This window comes from Lithobates pipiens, unplaced genomic scaffold (genome assembly GCF_037356315.1).
Source record: "Lithobates pipiens isolate NorthernLeopardFrog02 unplaced genomic scaffold, aLitPip1_a1.2 Scaffold_1, whole genome shotgun sequence".
Classification (NCBI taxonomy): domain Eukaryota; kingdom Metazoa; phylum Chordata; class Amphibia; order Anura; family Ranidae; genus Lithobates; species Lithobates pipiens.
In genome coordinates, this window is record NW_027507685.1 from 119,925,092 (window position 1) to 119,944,646 (window position 19,555).

At 41.3% G+C, this 19,555-nt stretch overlaps 1 protein-coding gene across 4 annotated transcripts in view; it reads left to right on the top strand.

Annotated features, from left to right (window-relative positions):
* Positions 1-19,555, top strand: part of FKBP15 (FKBP prolyl isomerase family member 15) — a 118,807-nt gene that overhangs the window by 21,810 nt on the left and 77,442 nt on the right. For all 4 annotated transcript variants that reach the window (XM_077475119.1, XM_077475137.1, XM_077475127.1 and 1 more), the window contains exons 4-6: positions 5,482-5,551; positions 8,155-8,229; positions 11,378-11,476. In XM_077475119.1, coding sequence (XP_077331245.1) covers positions 5,482-5,551; positions 8,155-8,229; positions 11,378-11,476 — 244 coding nt within the window. The remainder of the gene's footprint in view (positions 1-5,481; positions 5,552-8,154; positions 8,230-11,377; positions 11,477-19,555) is intronic.

The following is a 19,555-nucleotide window of genomic DNA, read 5'->3' on the forward strand; positions in this document are numbered from 1 at the left end:
TCTTTTTGTAAATATCTCCTAAACCGTGTAGGTTTAGGAGATATTTCTTGGACCTACAGGTAAGCCTTAATCTAGGTCAAAGTGGTTTGTAAGGGTTTACAACCACTTTAAAAGGTGTAACTGAAATAAGGTATCCGATGCAAATATAAATCTTGTGCAACTAAAAGAACAGTTATAAATCAGTGCTCATAAAATAAATATAAACATGTCAATGCATGTAGTGAAACTATTATAAAGGTCCTAGAATAATCCTGAGGTAAGGATTGGAGCACCACCTCCTTAACAGTGCAAACTGTGAAGTAAGTGACTGTTGTCTCTTCATTCCATGCTGTGACACCTGGTATGTGAAGTGGCCTCTCACCTTACTGCTGTAAGGTAACAACATGGGAAAACAACCAATAATTAAGATATCCTCTGTAGGTCTTTGCATAGATCACTGGTGGCTTCTATAACCTTTGGGGGTCCTCCTCCCTTTAATCCAAGAATCGATATATAAGGTGGTGGTCAGTGGCTCCTCTGTACAGAACTTCCACACTCGCCCCAAAAGGGATGCAAAGGGAAGAAGGGAAATGCCCAATAGTGTAGTATGTTGCATAAATATTATTAAAACCAACACAAGGTAACGCTCACATTAAACAAGATGAAACACAGTATAACATCCAGAAACGCCAAGCTCGTCTCCCACGTCCCTTCCGGTGTGTCTGTCAGCCAATCCCAACACATATTGTCACAGGTCACATGACTTCAACAGGGGATGCAGGCTAGCACAGATCCTTAAATAGACTGATGGGGACGTATGGTATCACAGCCATTTTGTTGGAGTTCACATTGTGTAACATGGTGGTGCCCATTTTCTTCCTATTACAACTAGTATGTCGGCAATTTTCCCAAAGTATTACCTGAATATGCCAGCCATTTTCCCAGAGATGACTGAGAGAATATTTTATATAACGAAAGGATAGAACTATGAACAGGGAAATGTGGCTAAGATAATCATATGACACGCTGCTTAATGAAGTTAGGAAAGTGGAAGGAATTAAAACAAGGGCTAATAAACCCATAAATAAACCAACAGAGAATATAAAGTTTGTAATTATAGGCTATAAAAGGAGCTCATAAAAGATAAAATAACAAAGTGACCGGAATGGACAGGACCAAACTAGTCCGTGATTATAGAACATCAGAACAACAACCCAATCTAGTTACTATCATTCTCAATTACCATTTTTTATTACCGTATAATAGAGAAAATTATAAAGAGAAATTGGCATATACTACAAGCAGACACCGCCATAATGTATTACCTCTAAAGCCTAAATTTATTTATAGAAGAGTATCTACAATTCGGGATAGAGTGGTAAGAAATGTGCTGGAGCCACAAAAAAAAAAAAAAAAAACCTTCACTATTCTACGAGGAATGGTTTCTTTCCCTGTAAAAGATGCTTTGCATGTACATGGACCAAACGTCCCAATGAAAAGACACTCTGATTTAAATCCACTAGTACTGGTGTTGCACATGAGATAATTGATTTTATATGCTGTAACACAGAGGGGGAAGTGTATGCTCTGGAATGCAGCTGTGGATTACAGTATATTGGACATACCAAGAGACTCCTAAGAATACGCATTAGGGAACATGTACACACTATTCTGAAAGGCTATGAGAAACATAGTGTATCCACATACTTTGCCCAAGTGCACAATAAAGATCCCTCCTATTTGAAATTTTGGGGGAATAGAATCGCATAAGAGACACTGGTGTGGCAGTCATAACGTGAGAAAACTTGGCCAACTTGAATCTAAAAGGATTTTTTTTATGGACACTCACGCCGAAAGGACTCTGTATTGGGTTTGATTTGAACTATTACAGTAGTGATTTTTGATTTACTTTTACGTGTAGTAATATTTACTCTTTCTGCACTTGGCGTTGCCTGATCTATCTTTATCAAGCCTAATAGCCAACTTTTTTTTTTTTTTTTTCGATATACTTCCTAGATAGCCCTATATGAGATACTTATTTTCTGACATACGTGGATTAAGATTCCTCACTTTATTTTTGTCATTGTGCAGTTTGGCCATCTTCCCTGATTATACCATCTCATTATATGTGTCCTTTGTTCAATTGTATGGATTCGTGCATCACTTCGTATTTTATATAATTTATTTTTATATTCTCTATAGGTTTATTTATGAGTTTAGTAGCCCATGTTTTAATTCATTCCACTTTCCTAACTTCATTAAGCAGCGTTTCATATGATTATCTTAGCCACATTTCCCTGTTAGTTGTTTCCTTTATTTTGTTATATGCATTCTAAGTCATCTCTGGGAAAAAAGCCACTGTATTCAGGTAATCATTTGGGAAAATGGCCGACTTACTAGTTGTTATAGGCAAACGCAGAAAAAATGGCCGCCGCTATGTTATACAAGCTGGACTCCCAACAAAATGGCTGTGGTACCATACGTTCCTATGAGTCTATTTAAGGACACTATCTGTGCTAGCCTTCACCCCCTGATAAAGTTACGTCACCCATGATGATGCGTGTCGGATACCGCTGACAGGTATATCAGAAGTGACGCAGGAGACTTGCTTGGCGCTCGTGGATGTTATACTGTGTCTTGGCTTGCTTAAATCGAAGTTCCACCCAAAAATGGATTTCCGCTTTGAGTGTAGGTGACCCCTGACATGCCACATTTGGCATGTCGTTTTTTTGGGGGGGGTAGCGGGTACCCTGTTTTTGGGTCACCCAGCTCCCACTTCCTCCCATGGCGCCATGGAGCCGGAAGGAAGATCATCCCCTCGCAATCTTCTGGGACACGTCACTCATTTAATTATAGTTTTACAACAGCGCAGCATCATTCACATACACCTATTACTTTGGTCACGGCTTCACCTAGCTGTGTTTGCAGCAGTTATTTTTCTTTTCACCTCAGGTGATGGCTCGGGAGTATTCCTTTTATTAAACTCTATCCATAATGATGTCTTACCTTTTTTGATAGGTAACTAGACTATCTTCCCATGTAAGGCTGATCATAGACTGTCTGACATACACCAGTCAGCCATTACTTTATGACCACCGACAGGTTAAGTGAATAACATTGACATTATCATTACCATGGCATCTGAAAGTAGGTGGGATATATTGGGCAGCAAAGGAACATGTTGTCACGGAAGTTGATGTGTTGAAAGCAGAAAAAAAATGGGCCTTGCAATTTGTATGGGGCAACATAGCCACAGACTGTTTAGGGTGCCCATGCTGACCTGTGCACACAGCCAAAAAACGCCTACAATGGGCACGTGAGCATTAGAACTGGACTATGGAGCAATGGAAAAAATTTGACATGGTATAATGAATCATTTTGACATTTTGTGAATGGCTGGGTGTGCATTGCTTACCTGGGGAAGGGCTGACACCAGGATAAAAAGAAGGCAAACCAGCGAAAGCAGCGTGATGCTCTGCTGTGAAACCTTGGGCCCTGCCAGTTATGTGAATGTTACTTTGATTTACCACCTACCTAAACATTGCTGCTGACTAAGTACACCCCTTCATGGAAACAGTATTCCTGAAGGCAGTGGCCTCTTTTCAGCAGGATAATGTGTCCTGCCACTCTGGAAAAATGGTTCAATAATAGTTTGTTGACTTGGCCTCGAAATTCTCTAGATCTTGATCCAATCGAGCATCTGTGAGATGTGCTGAAAAAAATGAGTCCCATTCATTTAGGCCTCACCTTGCAACTTAGAGGACTTGGAGGATCTGCTACTGACGGTTTGGTGCCAGATACCACAGTATACCATCAGAGGTCTAGTGGTATCCATACCCTGCTGGTTCAGGGCTGTTTTGGTGGCAAAAGGGGACCTACTCAAATTTAGGTGGGTGGTCATAAAGTTATGTCTTATCGGTGTAAGCACAACATTTTGAGCATCACTTGTGGTTATCGGATCATCTCTAAACAGCAGAAGAGTGATCTTGCATGCATTATGACAGTGGTAGAAGCGGAGGAAGGTTCTCCTTCTTTATAGAAGATATCTCTTTGTGCAGGACAGGACAGGTGAGGAACCTTGCAGCATTTTCCCAAGATATCTGCCTCCCATTTGGTGGGTCATGACAAAGTTCCATGTCGCCTTGAGATGAAAGATTTGCTCTTCGGTTATTTTTGGCTTCCCCACTCTGCTTGTTAACCCTAAAAACAGTTGTTCAATGAAATTGTTTGTGTTTTAACTTTTTTCTTCATCTGGACTGCAGTCGCCAGAGATTCACCCCCCTTCATGACCAGGCCATTATTTGCGATAGGGCACTGCGTTAATTTAATTGACAGTTGTGTGGATGTGCGACACTGTACCCAAATATACTTTATGTGCATAGGCAGACCCCCATTCTGTCTTTTTGCAGGATGATCGGCGGGTGCTGGTGGACATCTGGTCCACGGTACCCACTGATCAGCTCCTGCTGTGTATAATCACAGTGGGAGCAGTCCGGCAGTGGCGTGCATTTGTGCCCGCTACCCAGAAGAGCCAGATCATGTATGTATGTATGTGTTATCCTTAAATATTTCTATGCAGTGGTAAATATAAATAACCAACTCTATGGTCAGGGAGCAAAATCTCTAATCCACTCTGAGAATAACAGACAGAAGAGATGTACTGTATATACTATTAGAGGTTGAATCTGGTAAATATCAGACTTGGATATCCCTTTATTTTTTTTTATTTATTTTTTTGTAAAGAAAAAAAAAAAAGACTGTTTTGCAGATTTTCAAACAGAACTATGATATATTATATGCTGGCCATACAAAAACGATGTCTTTTTAAGAACGTTTGTTCGTTTTTCTAATAGTTGGTGGGGTCCAATTGACGTTCGTTTTCAACCACAGTGACGGGAACATTTAAAAATAATACAAAACTTCTTGGTCAAAGGAAGATTTAGACAGTGTGTGTGGTTTTCGTTCAGAAATGACGTTGATTTAAAAACAATGTTAAAAGCAAGTGACATTTTCAAACCAAATTCTTTAATTCAGCAAATGTAAAAAGATATTTTGTATGAATATTCTTATCAGAAAATGTATCCGTGTGGCCAGCATAAAGCTTGGTACACACCTATGCAGTTTTCTTTTGATCTGTTTCTGCAGTGCGTTTTGATTTTTGCGTACTTGATTTTGCTACAATTTGTGTCCATGCTTTATTTATTTTTTGACCAATTTGTTGTTGGGCAGATTAAAAAACACAAATTGCTGCAAAACCCATTACATGCTTTTCTGCCACTTCTCCGTGGAAGTATATTGAACCAAAAAAAGCACGGTTTTTGTGTTTAAAAAAAGTCATATAAGCTGCAATCCTCAGTCAATGATTTTTTGAATTAACTAGCAGAGAGACATTAGTGTGCATTTTTTTTTTTTTTTTTTTTTTTTTTTTTTTTACTGCTATTAGCCCTCCATGGTTTAGAGACCGACCGCACAATTTATATATGCTTTGTTTTGTATTTGCAGTGTAAATGGCCAGTATGTCAAACAAGGCAAGTTTGGAGCTGCTGTTTTGGGAAACCACACTGCTAAAGATGTGAGTAAATTCTCAGATTATTCCATTACCTCTGTGTAGTGGGATAAGTGTTATTCATGTGCTTAAAGTAAACCTCTCGTCTCCTTTTAAAGCAATAAATTCATATTTTCGGGCAGAATTTCAGTTTCTATAATAAATAGAAGCGTTTTCCAATGCCATTTCTGGTCCAGCCATCCTAATGTGCTTTTCTCTCACGTAACTCATCCACAGGACGGTCCAATTTCTCTTTCAGGCCCCATTCACACTTAGAGTAGTGGGCATGCATGTTTTGGCTAATTTTTCAAATTATACATATAGGGCAGCCCATTGATTTTATCTGGCATGTGGAGAGATGGCAGGGATGCTGTGAAAACATAGTTTATGGGTGAAGATCTGCTAATGAGCTCAACTCCTGGTAAACTCCTTACTGTGTCTTACTGGTTTTTCCATCCTACATGTAATGTCAGGATGTGATAAAGCTTTCTAAGAAATACAGCAAGGGCTGAGGTAAGGCTTTGTTCTCAAAATCAAAGAAAACTTGTAATTTTCTGCAATCGGGATACCATAATTGTATATTCGTAACTAGAGGAGCTGGATTTTAGGAAAAAAAATGAACTTGGCCTTAAAAGGGGCACATACCTGCAATGTGTTTAAAGGAGTGTGACATATATACATACTTCTAGGGCTGCAACTAACGATTATTTTCATAATAATAATTAGTTGACCAATTATTGTTTCGATTAATCAGTTAATAACCTTAAAAAAAAATGTGGTGTATAATTTAGTTAATATGTAAAGTTTTAAAAAAGGCAATGTATTCTTAAATATCTCCTATACGCAGTGGTAAATATAAATAACCAATTATATGGTTTTGGAGCAAAATATCTAATCCACTCTGAGAATAAGAGATATACTGTATATACTATGCGAGGAGATATACTGTATATACTATTAGAGGATTAATTGATTAGTTGTTTCAGCCCTACTTCAAGAAAATATTGCATAAAAGAAAAAAGTCTTTGCATATATTTAGATGAATTGTAATACATTTTCAAACTATTTACCCCTTATGTAGAGTAGCTACTGAATGGAGCAGATTCCCTTTGACACAGCTGAGCAGTTTTAACATTTTTTGCTGTATTCGTGACCCAATTATACTTAATGCAGCAATTTCTAGAAGGGTGTGGAAGTATATTATTAATTTTCTAAGCATTAAGTGAGAATATAAGCTTGTATATTTTCTCATTACGCGTTTCCTTTTAAATTCTTTAAATTGCTAACATAAGTGCATGGAGCCTTATCCTGCCTCTAACCCAGTGATTCTCAACCAAGGTTCCTCCAGAGGTTGCTATGCTTCCTTCAGCATTGGGCAATTTCTGCCTCTCAGATAAGTTCCTACCGACACCATTGATCATTTTAGCTATCTGTAAGGAGGTAATTCTTCCCAATGACCACAAGTGTAAGGACCATTCCTTCCCACTGACCATCACACTAATGTATCATGAGTTGTAGATTTCAAATTTTTAGCAGGTGTTCCTCGAGACCCAGAAATATTTCAAGGGTTCCTCTGTGTTGAAAAGGTTGAGAAAGGCTGCTCTAACCTCTTATATTTATCAGTAAGGCTGTCCACATAGTAATAGCCAGCTATAGATGAGGGTGGTGGCGAGTTTTTTCATAACATAGTAATAGACGAAGACTTTGCTCACACAAGTATTCTTCAGCATTCATACATATGGTGGCTGTGTTTGCCTGTGCAAGTGTTCTTTTCATCTGCGTGCAGGTAGTTCTATTCATGTCAATTGGGACACAGCAGATGCAGAGACATTGCCGTCACTCCCAATTTAACATTCTTACAGGTAGGTGTCTCTGAATGCAGACCGTGTGAGTTTGGAGACACACGCGCACATACCCACACAAATACATTGGGTGCAGCAGCTGTATATGTGCAGCCCCTGCATCCCAAATTGCATAAAGGGGACTACCTGCATGAGAATGCACGGAACACCTGTGTATCTAGTGTGGGCAAACCCAACCCTCACACGGATGTACATTTTAGTACACCCATGTGAATAGGGAGGTAGCAGAATCAGAATAAAGTTCTGCTTCGGGAAATTAAGATGGTATTTACATTTATTGTACCCCAGGTCAGGACTTGTCAGAGGATTTGTAGGCACTGCTACAGGATTGAAGACTGAGGCTTCCAAGGAAGTGGGTTTAGTTTTTTTGGGGGTAAATTGTTCAGAATGGTCAGCCTCCATATTTCTCCAAGTACAGGTTTCCGATAACGCAAGGGTAGAGAGCCTGTTATGAAATCTAAAGTTCCAGCAAACCCTCCTACCTATGGAGAAACCGCTGTAAATGGAAAACATCGGTCCTGATTGGTGCATTCTGCACGGAAGACAGCCCTTACACACAGTTGTGTGGATCGATACATTTGTGTGAATGAGGTGAAAATTGTATTCACACACTTATCTGACTCCAGAACCATCAGGACAATGCTGCAACGACAAATTATAAGAACTAGCGCTGAACTAGCAAGTTGCTACTTCATAATTTCTGTCCTTTTTGTGATGATCATGAAGGCTTCAGCTTTCTCTGACTTTTTTTTATTTTTATTTATTCAGTACAGAATCCTTCTCTACATCAGCCAACAGCAGCCGGTTGCCTCTGTGAGGGTCCATCCTGGATTTTTGTTCGCAGTATGTATGATTTTATTAGTTACAGCTAAATGTTGGAACTTCAAGCAATCTGCTAAATGGTGGAGTGGAGAAAAAAAAATAAATATATATATATATATATAAATTTATTTATTTATTTTTTATTAACCTGGTGATCAAGCCAGTAAGTCTGTTCTTTTTCCACTTCCTTTAATAGACCAAACTGTCTAGCAAAATTGGTAGGTAATGGGTTGAGACAAACCATTTAACGCTGACGGGGTACATACAATGTTCAGCTTTTATTCATTTATGTAAAATCTTTACCCCAAAAGGAAAACAACCATTGCTGTGACTGATTAAAAAGTGTTAGCAAAGATGTCCCTGTTGCTCCTCTATTCAGAGTGGAGACACCCTAAGGCAGGAAGTGTACTTGTCTGAATCACTAGATGGGGGGAAAAAAAGATTAAAGAATTACTCCAATTTTGTCATAAAAAAATCTATATCTAAAGATATCTATATATTCATCTATAAAATATTATATACACTTGCTACACAAGCCAAATTGTAATTTGTTATTGAAAAGGTAAATTTTTCCCTTTTAATCTGCAGTCCTGCAATTTTCTGTAAAATGTATTGTAATTTGGCAACCTGGAGGTCTTCTGTACACCGTTGTACAGAACTTCCCCAGAATTGTAATTTTCCTGTTTGTGTGATTTGGCTCACTGATGTTCCCAGAAGTCTACACTAAGATGCAAGTACATTTTAGGCATCCCCTGCAATAGCAAATCTATATTTGCTTAGATGCTCCCTAAGGGTTCCTTACTTCTGAAGGGTTTGCAATGTATCACCCAGACAGTATTGAATTTTTAATTTTTTTTTCTCCTTAACAAAAGTGGAGCTGCCCTTTTAAGGATTGGTAAAATGAAATTTATTTTATTTTCTTTGGATTTATTACTGCTTTAAGTTCTGTTCTGGTTCCTGGAGCCCAGGGGCTGTTAGGCCATTGTTGTACCTAATTAACAAGATATTTAGTCTAAGCCGGGGGTCGGCAACCCGTCGATCTCAGGCTACCCATGGACTGCGAAGATGTCCCACTGTTGCCTACCTGGTCTTTGCCCCAGAGCGGTGCATGCGCACGCTCACACAATTTCTTGCTGCAGAGGCAGCCCCTGCCCCTTGCATATATGCGGCTGTGGGGTGAGGATAGCCTCAGGAATAGCTTGGGCAGGTTCGGGCACTTCTCCAAAAATGCCCGAGCTCTTAATATCGATATTGCGTGCTCATCCCCACCTGCCCTCCGCCCCAATATAAGGATACCATGTGGGAAGGTAAGAGAGGATTGCCGGCAGGGATCAGCGCCACTCTGCATTAAAAAAATGGGCTGCTGACCTCTGCAAGCCGCCCTACGGGCTGCTGACCTCTGCACGCCACCCTACGGGCTGCTGACCTCTGCACGCCACCCTACGGGCTGCTGACCTCTGCACGCCACCCTACGGGCATTAGCCTGTCCTCTGTACCTCCTTTATGCCGTCCTACAGGCTATTTTCACTAGACAGAAATCTAAGCAAATAGCCAGGTCTGAAACTGGTCAAGAAAATTTGTCTGTCTTTACTTTTTTATTGGGGACTTGCTAGATAATTTCTATTAAAAAAAAGGGGGGGGGGCGGCGGCGGCGGCACTGCACCCCAGTTATATTTGATCTCTTCAGTGGTGTCCAGGTAGATATCCATCTCAAAGTTTGCCTACCCCTGGTCTAAGCTGTCCACAGGCCTATATATGTGAGCTGAGTGATGCTCAGGGTTCTTTTAATCTCCCTCTCCCTGTCCACTCAGAGCAGGCTGCTGGGTGAAAAGGCGTTGACACAACATGAAAAAGGTGCTGCCTGTTTGCTTTGGGGAACCCATTAGGGACACCCTGTTATTTAGGAGATGACCTGAATTCAGTAAGTTGGTCAGATGAGCAGATTCTTTGTTTTATGCTATAGACTTGCTCTCCTCTGATTCTGTGGGTCCTGTTTTTCTGCGTAGAAACAAATATGCAATATGTGGGGATAGTTAAGCAAAGAAGACATGGCCTTCTGGTAACCTTAAACAATATCCTTAGTTTTCAAAAATAATCCTTACACATATAGCTCTTTGGTCTATCTATTTTTGTTTTCATTAATTTTCTCACTGTGTGTTTCTGCCGTGTTTTTTTTTTTTTTTTTTCCCTCTTCTGAAAACTCCCAAATCTCCTTTTTGATCCCCCACTTCTGTTTGTTTGGAATGAGCAGTGCAGATTAGTTGCGGTCTGGTGTACTGCACTGTGCACACTGCAAATATCAATTTATTGTCCATCTCAGTAATGAGCAAGAGAGGGTGCCTACATTCCTACATGCAGTGGGACCATGAAGAATGAGGATAGCCACCTTCTGACGGGAAGCCGCATCAAAAAATAAAATAAAAATCTTAGCGTCGCTTTAAGATTTTTCTGCCATTATAGAGGTAGGGCAGAAAGAGGTCCTGTGCTGGCCAGAAGTGTGGTAGGGCTTTAATTTGTAAACTTGAGAGATGAACTCCAGGCAGAAGCTAAAAGGACCAAAAAACACTACGCGTTCATTGAAATATATTTTGTATCTCTTTTTAAATAAGCTAGGAGCCTGATTTTGAGTTGATGATGTCCTTTTTTTAAATTCTGCTCGCAGTGCTCAGAGCTCCGATGGAGGGGAGGGGAGCAATAGGAGCCAATCTGGTACTGCTGCAGACAAATAAACAAACAGCTCATTGGTTTACAGCTTCTTCTTCACTATTTGATTTCAGGCTGGGGGCAGGGAGGTGAATAAGCTGTATTGGTGTAACTGCAGTAGAGAAATGTTGGTCTCTATGCTGGCTGTGCTGACTGGTGGAGCCATGTAATGCTCAGGACTGGATATGCAGCTGTAGAAATCCATTGATTGGCAAATCGGCTACCATATTTGTATTTCAACCACTGTGTGGTTTTCTTTGATTTTAGCTTTAAAGAGACCCTAGTTTATTTCAGTTCTCTGTAACAGAACCACTGTAAGTAGAGTTAAGTGTTCCAGTGCAAAGTATTGCAGTAAGTGCGCCTTCTTTAGGCTACAATGGCAGAAAATTCAGAGCCGTAGACGGCAATGCCAAGTTCTCTGTTTATAGTTTTACCTAACAGGAAGTGTAACTTCTTTATATTCCAGGTCCAGCTCAATAACTATGCTGCTTTTTATGATGATCAGAGACAAAGTTGGTCTGTTATGTTCGAATCCGAAGCATCAGCAGTGGATTTCAGCAAACAGGTATGGATTCCTAGCGTGAGATCCCAGAGAAGATCTGGCCAATATTTATGTTGTGGTTAAAGATTGACTGACTGTCGGATAACTATATGTACAAGACAGTGGAGGACAACAGCACAATTTTGGGATGTAAACAATATTGTGATTGTGGGTTGCTGGTCAGAACAATCAGCTTGGCCTTGTATCCAAAGTCCCTAAGATCATTTTTTGACAAGCTAGTCAACAGGAGGGGGAGAAGGAGTTTTTTTTGTTTTGTTTTTTTCCAATGTACATTTAATCTTGACATGTGACAATGGGTGTGAAATTATTGCCCTGGGAACATAGTGGGGAAAATAATTATTTGATTCCCTGAAGATTTTGTAAGTTTGCCCACTTGCAAAGCAATGAAGGGAATGAATGGTCTATAATGGTTATCATAGGTGTATTTTAAATGAAAGAGACAGAATATCAACCAAAAATCCAGATAAACCTCCCCATCATGGGCAAGACCAAAGAGCTGTTAAAGGATGTCAGGGACAAGATTGTAGACCTGTACAAGGCTGGAAATGGGCTACAAGACCATCAGCAAGAAGCTTGGTGAGAAGGAGACAACTGTCGGATTGATTACTCCTAAAGGGAAGAAATACAAAATAACCATCAATCTCTCTTGGTCTGGAGCTCCATGCAAGATTGCTCCTCATAGGGTAAGGATGATTATGAGAAAAGCGAGGGATCAGCCCAGAACTACATGGGAGAAGTTTGTGAATGATCTCAAGGCAGTTAAGGACCGCAATCACCAAACTATTAGTAACACAATACACCGCCATGGATTAAAATTCTGCAGCACCCGCAAGGTCCCCCACCCCCTTCAGGAAGGCACATGTACAGATCTATCTGAAGTTTGCTAATGAACATCTAAATGATTCAGAGAAGGATTGGGAGAAAGTGTTGTGATTAAATGAGACCAGAATTTAGCTCTTTGGCATTAACTTGACTCGCCATGTTTGGAGGAAGAAAAATGCTGACTATGAACACCATCCCTACAGTCAAGCACGGAGGTGGAAACCTTTTGCTTTGGGGATGTTTCTCTGCTAAAGGTGCATGACGACTTTGCCGCATTGAGGGGCCAATGGATGGGGCCATGTGTTGTAAAATCTTGGTTGAGAACCTTCTTCCCTCAGCCAGAACATTGAAGTTGGGTCATGGATGGGTCTTCCAGCATGACAATGACCCAAAACATACCGTCAAGGCAACAAAGGAGTGGCTGAAGAAGAAGCACATTAGGGTCATGCAGTGGACTAGTCCGTCTCCAGACTTTAATCCTATAGATCATTTATGGAGGGAGCTGAAACTAAGTTGTCAAGAGACAGCCAAGAAACTTTAAGAATTTGGAGATCTGTAAAGAGCGGACCAAAATCCCTCCTGAGATGTCGCAGGGTCACATTAAAGAGACACTATCGCCACAGCAACACTTTCCTGTTAAATGTAGTAATCATATCTATTAACAATTTATATGCATGTTTTGTATTTATGTAATCATGTTGAATATTCTTGTTGCTAGAGCAGCTTAAAATCTCATGGGAGTTTGACACTTCTGGGAGTGAAAAATGTATGGTTGCTTTTGGCTCCCCTGTCCCACTTTCATGCCAGTACATTAGCTGGCCATGCTAAGACTCCCAGCACAGCCTGAAGTGGGCGTAGGTGGTAGCACCAAGTCCTAAGGCCCCGTTTTACACTGGTGTGACATGAAAGTCGTGTGACATGAAAGTCGCATGACTTTCGATCCGACTTTGCTCTCCAACTTCCATGAGACTTTAATGAATTGGATCCGACTTTGAGATGAGTGCGACTCGTCCTCTGATCAATCTAAGCAATTCCCTTTGGTTCTGTTAGGGATGAAACCTCATGCCAAATGTATTAATGAAATAAATAAATTGTAGGGCCCCCCCAAATCTATACCAGGCCCTTTGGGTCTAGTATGGATTTTGAGGGGAATCCCCACTCCAAAATAAAAGTGGGATTCCCCCCCCCCCAAGTCTATACCAAACCCTTAACCCAAACGCGCAGCACTCCAGGTCAGAAGGGGGGGACAGGATGCTTTTTCGGCCCCAAAGCATTTTATCCCCATGTTGATGGTGACAAGGGCCTCTTCTGCACCCAGGTCCCCATCCCCCCATGTGAATGAGTATGGGTTATTCACCCAATATTCACCCCCAAAAAAACTGTGTAGTGTAATAAAACCATGAGACACTTTTTGATAAGTCCTTGCAATTCTCCCCAGTGGCATCAGAAAGAATCACAAAGAAACTGGTGACAGTCCTTTACCACTTCCATACCGGGCCATAGTAAAATGACACTGGCAGGAATGCTCTCCCATCCTGGGCACGCATCATATGACGTCCTCCTGTTCTCGCCAATCCTGAGGGTCTGCAGTGATTGAGGATGAGGTGTGTTCCTCAGGACACAGCCTACCCCAGATCAGTGTAAAGAGCCAATAAAAATGGGGCTTTACCACGTGACCGGCTGTGTCCAATCCCAGCCAGTCACGTGCACTGTCCTCGTGCACGGCATGCAGAGCAGTTATAGGGGATGAGGCTTGTCACCCTGACACAGCCGATTGTGGTAAAAAGCCACCCGAGAGGTACCCGAGTACCTGTCACTATCCCATCAGAGTACCCGAGTATATAAATACCCACTTACAACGTGGACACGGATATGGGACAAAAAAATAATAAAAACCGTGATCAATAATGTGCAAAAAAGTACAATAGATAAAGAAAAGAGTACTTAACAGCTAGCATAAATACAAAGGAAAAAAATGCCATAAATATAGCAATGAAGCTTCAGAATGTCCAAATGTGCAACATAGTGCAAACAAACAAATTAAGGTGAAAGCGCTCAAAATAAAGTGGCTGAAAGTCCTTTACAACTGATAAAACAATAATAATCACACCATAAATAAGGCGAAGCTTCAGAATGTCCAAATGTGCAAAGGTTCAACAAGTGGTATGGATTCCACTTAGTATTAAAGTGCAAGGTGCAGGATGTGGGGTAGCATCATTAGGGTGACACAGTGACTTCAGGTGTATCTTCGGTGAGAATTGTCACCCAGCAGGTGTACAAACTTATTACCTTACAGCTGCAAGGTAAGCAGCATATAGTAAAGCCAGTGGGTCACTCTGGGGCAGAGGGGAAGGAGTCTCTTTCCTTTCTTCTCAGTTGTAGATCACAGCTTTCCAGGGACAGGTACTCAGCAGAGTGGTTTGCTCCCAGTGTGTCAAGCAGGTAAAGTAGAGAAACATAGGAGAGGCTCTCTGGTGTAGTATGTTTAACACTCAATATAAGTTTATTCAACATAAAGCAAAAAATAGAGTACTCACATTTAAAACTAGCAACAGTGCATTGTATACAAACGAGCAGAGAGCTCGGATGGTAAAAACGTCACTTGCGGTGTTATGTGTCTAACGCGTATCGTCACTGTCATGTGACTTCTTTGGAGATGACTCATCTTTATCATAGAGACTATGTCACAAGAAAATAAACTCAGTGGTGATTACTTGCCAACCAGCCACCGCAGTTGTAATGCAGCAGGTTGACACGGCTGCTCAAATCGCTGTCATTGTACATTGCCCACTTTAGGAGCTATTGGGGGTGCGCAGGAGCGACGCCAGAGCTGATGCGTGTGGGCGCGATGTCCACCGGCCAACCGCGATTGCTCTTCGGAGACAGAACGGGGATCTGTCAATGTAAACAGACAGATCCCCATTCTGTCAGGGAAGTAGAGAGATCTACTGTTTCTAGTGATTGGGAACAGCAATCTCTCTACTCCGTCAGTCCACTACCCCTACAGTTAGAAACACCTCCTTAGGTAACACTTAACCCTTGATCGACCCCCTAGTGTTAATCCCTTTCATGCCAGTGAAATTTATACAGTAATCGGTGCCCATTTTTAGCACTGATCGCTATATAAATGTCACTGTTCACAACAAAAAGTGTCGGATCTGTCCGCCGCTATGTCGCAGTCCCGCTACAAATCACTGATCACCGCCATTACCAGTAAAAAAAAAAATGATAATTATTAGTATAATAAAAATGCCATAAATATATCCTCTATTTTGTAGACGTGATACATTTTGCACAAACCAATCAATAATATACAGTTGTGCTCATAAGTTTACATACCCTGGCAGAATGACACAAAAACTTTTTGTTCACTCATTGTTAGTGTTCCTCATTGTTAGTGTTAAGCTGAAGCCATTTATTAATCAACTGTTTACTCTTTTTAAATCCTAATGACGACAAAAACTACCCAAATGACCCTGATCAAAAGTTCACAAACCCTGGTGATTTTGGCCTGATAGCATGCACACGAGGTGACACAAAGGGGTTTGAATGGATATTAAAGGTAACCATCCTCACCTGTGATCTCGGTTTGCTTGTAATTTAGTGTGTGTGTGTGTATGTGTGTGTGTATATGTGTGTGTGTGTGTGTGTGTGTGTGTGTGTATATATATATATATATATATATATATATATATGTATATATATATATATATATATATATATATATATATATATATATATATATATATATATATATATATATATATTATGGTCAATGAGTTTTTAGCCTTTCATCCAGTGCTGCACTGATGTTTCTGGATTCTGAGTCGTGGGGAAAGCAAAAGAATTGTCAAAGAATCTGCAGGAAAGGGATATAAAAAGATATCCAAGGAATTGAGAATGCCAATCAGCAGTGTTCAAACTCAGATCAAGAAGTGGAAAATGAGGGGTTCTGTTGAAACCAGACCATGGTCAGGTAGACCAATTAAGATGCTAGGAATATTTGTTCGGGATGCAAAGAAAAACCCACAAATAACTTTAGGTGAAATGCAGGACTCTCTGAAAACATGTGGTGTGGCTGTTTAACCACTTAAGGACCGCCGTATTGCCATTGTACGTCATCGCAATGGCACAGGCAGGCACAAGCACGTAGATGTACGTGCCTGCCTTCCAGCGGGTGGGGGGTCTGATCGGACCCCCTCCCGCTGGATACGGCGGTCCGTTTCCGTCCAGGAGCGATCCGTGATGAGGGGATGGCCGTTGGTTTCTCGCCACCCCCTTTGGATCGCTCCTGACCAATGACGAACTTCCTCCCACTGTGTATTGTTTACACAGGAAGGAGGAAGTGATGTCATTCTCCTCGGGGCGGTCTTTTTGACCGGACTACGAGGAGAAGACTAAAAGTAAGTGCACCAAAACACTACACTGACACATAGGTACACATAGGTACACAAACCCCCCCGATCCCCCCCCTGATTGCCCCCCGATCCCCCCCTCGCCCCCCAGTCACAGTGTCACTGATTGCATTGATCATTTCTTTACTGATCAATGCATTCAGTGTCAGTTGTAACAGTTAAAACTGTCAGGGCAGTTAGTGTTAGGTCCAGGGTAGCCCCCTATCACCCCCCAATAAAGATTTAACCCCCTGATTGCCCCTAGAGTTAACCCTTTCACCCCCTTTTGCCAGTGTCACTAAGCGATCATTTTTCTGATCGCTGCATCAGTGTCGCTACTGTCGCTAGGTAGCTAGTTATTTTTTTAGGTTCACCGCCAGGTTTTTATATCGCTAGGTACCCCGATATACTACCCAATAATGGTTTTAACCCCCTGATTGCTCCTAGTTAACCCTTTCACCCCCTTTTGCCAGTGTCACTAAGCGATCATTTTTCTGATCGCTGCATTAGTGTCGCTAGGTAGCTAGTTATTTTTTTAGGTTCACCGCCAGGTTTTTATATCGCTAGGTACCCCGATATACTACCCAATAATGGTTTTAACCCCCTGATTGCCCCTAGTTAACCCTTTCACCCCCTTTTGCCAGTGTCACTAAGCGATCGTTTTTCTGATCGCTGCATTAGTGTCACTAGTGTCGTTAGGTAGCTAGTTATTATTTTTTTAGGTTCACCGCCAGGTTTTTATAGCGTTAGGTACCCCCATATACTACCCAATAATGGTTTTAACCCCCTGATTGCCCCTAGTTAACCCTTTCACCAGCGATCACAGTATAAGTGTCACTGGTGACGCTGGTTAGCCAGTTAGTTATTTAGGTTCCCCGTCAGGTTTTTATATAGTGCCAGGGACCCCCATATACTACCTAATAAAAATTTGAACCCCCTGATTGCCCCTAGTTAACCCTTTCACCACTGATCACCGTATAAGTGTTACGGGTGACTCTGGTTAGTTTGCTTTTTATAGCATCGGGGCACCCACCATTTATTACCCAATAAAGGTTTAACCCCCTGATCACCCGGCGGGTGATATCAATTAGGTTTTAGGGTCAGGGTCTGCGTCGCCCCAGGCAGCGCTAGGTTAGTGCCAGTACCGCTAACACCCACACGCAAAACATAAACCTCCTGTAGTGGTATAGAATCTGAACAGATCAATATCTGATCTGATCAGATCTATACTAGCGTCCCCAGCAGTTCAGGGTTCCAAAAAAACGCATTGTTAGCGGGATCAGCCCAGATACCTGCTAGCACCTGCGTTTTGCCCCTCTGCCCAGCCCACCCAAGTGCAGTATCGATCGATCACTGTCACTTACAAAACACTAAACACATAACTGCAGCGATCGCAGAGTCAGGCCTGATCCCTGCGATCGCTAACAGTTTTTTTGGTAGCATTTTATATTTAAATCCGGAAGGCAGTGCTTGGTTTTTGGGGTCCCGTACGTGGCTAGGCTCCCAAAAAGTCCCCCACATGTGGTATCCCCGTACTCGGGAGAAGCAGCAGAATTTATTTTGGGGTGTAATTTGACTTATGCCAATAGCATGTGTGAGCAATATATCATTTAGTGACAACTTTGTGCAAAAAAAAAAAGTTTGTAATATTCCCGCAACTTGTGGCAAAATATAAAATATTCCATGGACTCAACATGCCTCTCAGTAAATAGCTTTGGGTGTCTACTTTCCAAAATGGGGTCATTTTGGGGGGTTTTGTGCTATTTTGGCATTTTATGGCCTTCGAAACTGTGATGGGTAGTGAGGAGTCAAATCAAAAATTTGCACCCTTAGAAATCCTGAAGGTAGTGATTGGTTTTCGGGGTGCCATGCGCGACTAGACTCCCAAAAAGTCCCACACATGTCGTATCCCCATACTCGGGAGAAGTAGCGGAATATATTTTGGGGTGCAATTCCACATATAACCATGGCATGTGTGAGCAATATATCATTTAGTGACAACTTTTTGTAAAAAAAAAAATTTTTTTTATTTTTTGTCATTATTCAATCCCTTGGGACAAAAAAAAAATATTCAATGGTCTCAACATGGCCCTCAGAAAATAGCTTGGGGTGTCTACTTTCCAAAATGGGGTCATTGGGGGGGGGGGGGGGTTTGTGCCATCTTGGCATTTTATGGCCTTCAAAACTGTGATAGGTAGTGAGGAGTAAAATAAAAAAATGTATGCCCTTAGAAATCCTGAAGGCGGTGCTTGGATTTTGGGGTCCCGTACGCGGCTAGGCTCCCAAAAAGTCCCACACATGTGGTATCCCTGTACTCAGGAGAAGCAGCAGAATGTATTTTGGGGTGTCATTTCACATATGCCCATAGCATGTGTGAGCAATATATCATTTAGTGACAACTTTGTGCAAAAAAAAAAAAAGTTTGTAATATTCCCGCAACTTGTGGCAAAATATAAAATATTCCACGGACTCAACATGCCTCTCAATAAATAGCTTAGGGTGTCTACTTTCCAAAATGGGGTCATTTTGGGGGGGTTTTGTGCTATTTTTGGCATTTTATGGCCTTCGAAACTGTGATAGGTAGTGAGGAGTCAAATCAAAAATTTGCACCCTTAGAAATCATGAAGGTGGTGATTGGTTTTCGGGGTGCCGTGCGCGACTAGACTCCCAAAAAGTCCCACACATGTAGTATCCCCGTACTCAGGAGAAGTAGCGGAATATATTTTGGGGTGCAATTCCACATATAACCATGGCATGTGTGAGCAATATATCATTTAGTGACAACTTTTTGTAAAAAAAATTTTTTTTTGTCATTATTCAATCCCTTAGGACAAAAAAAAAATATTCAATGGGCTCAACATACCCA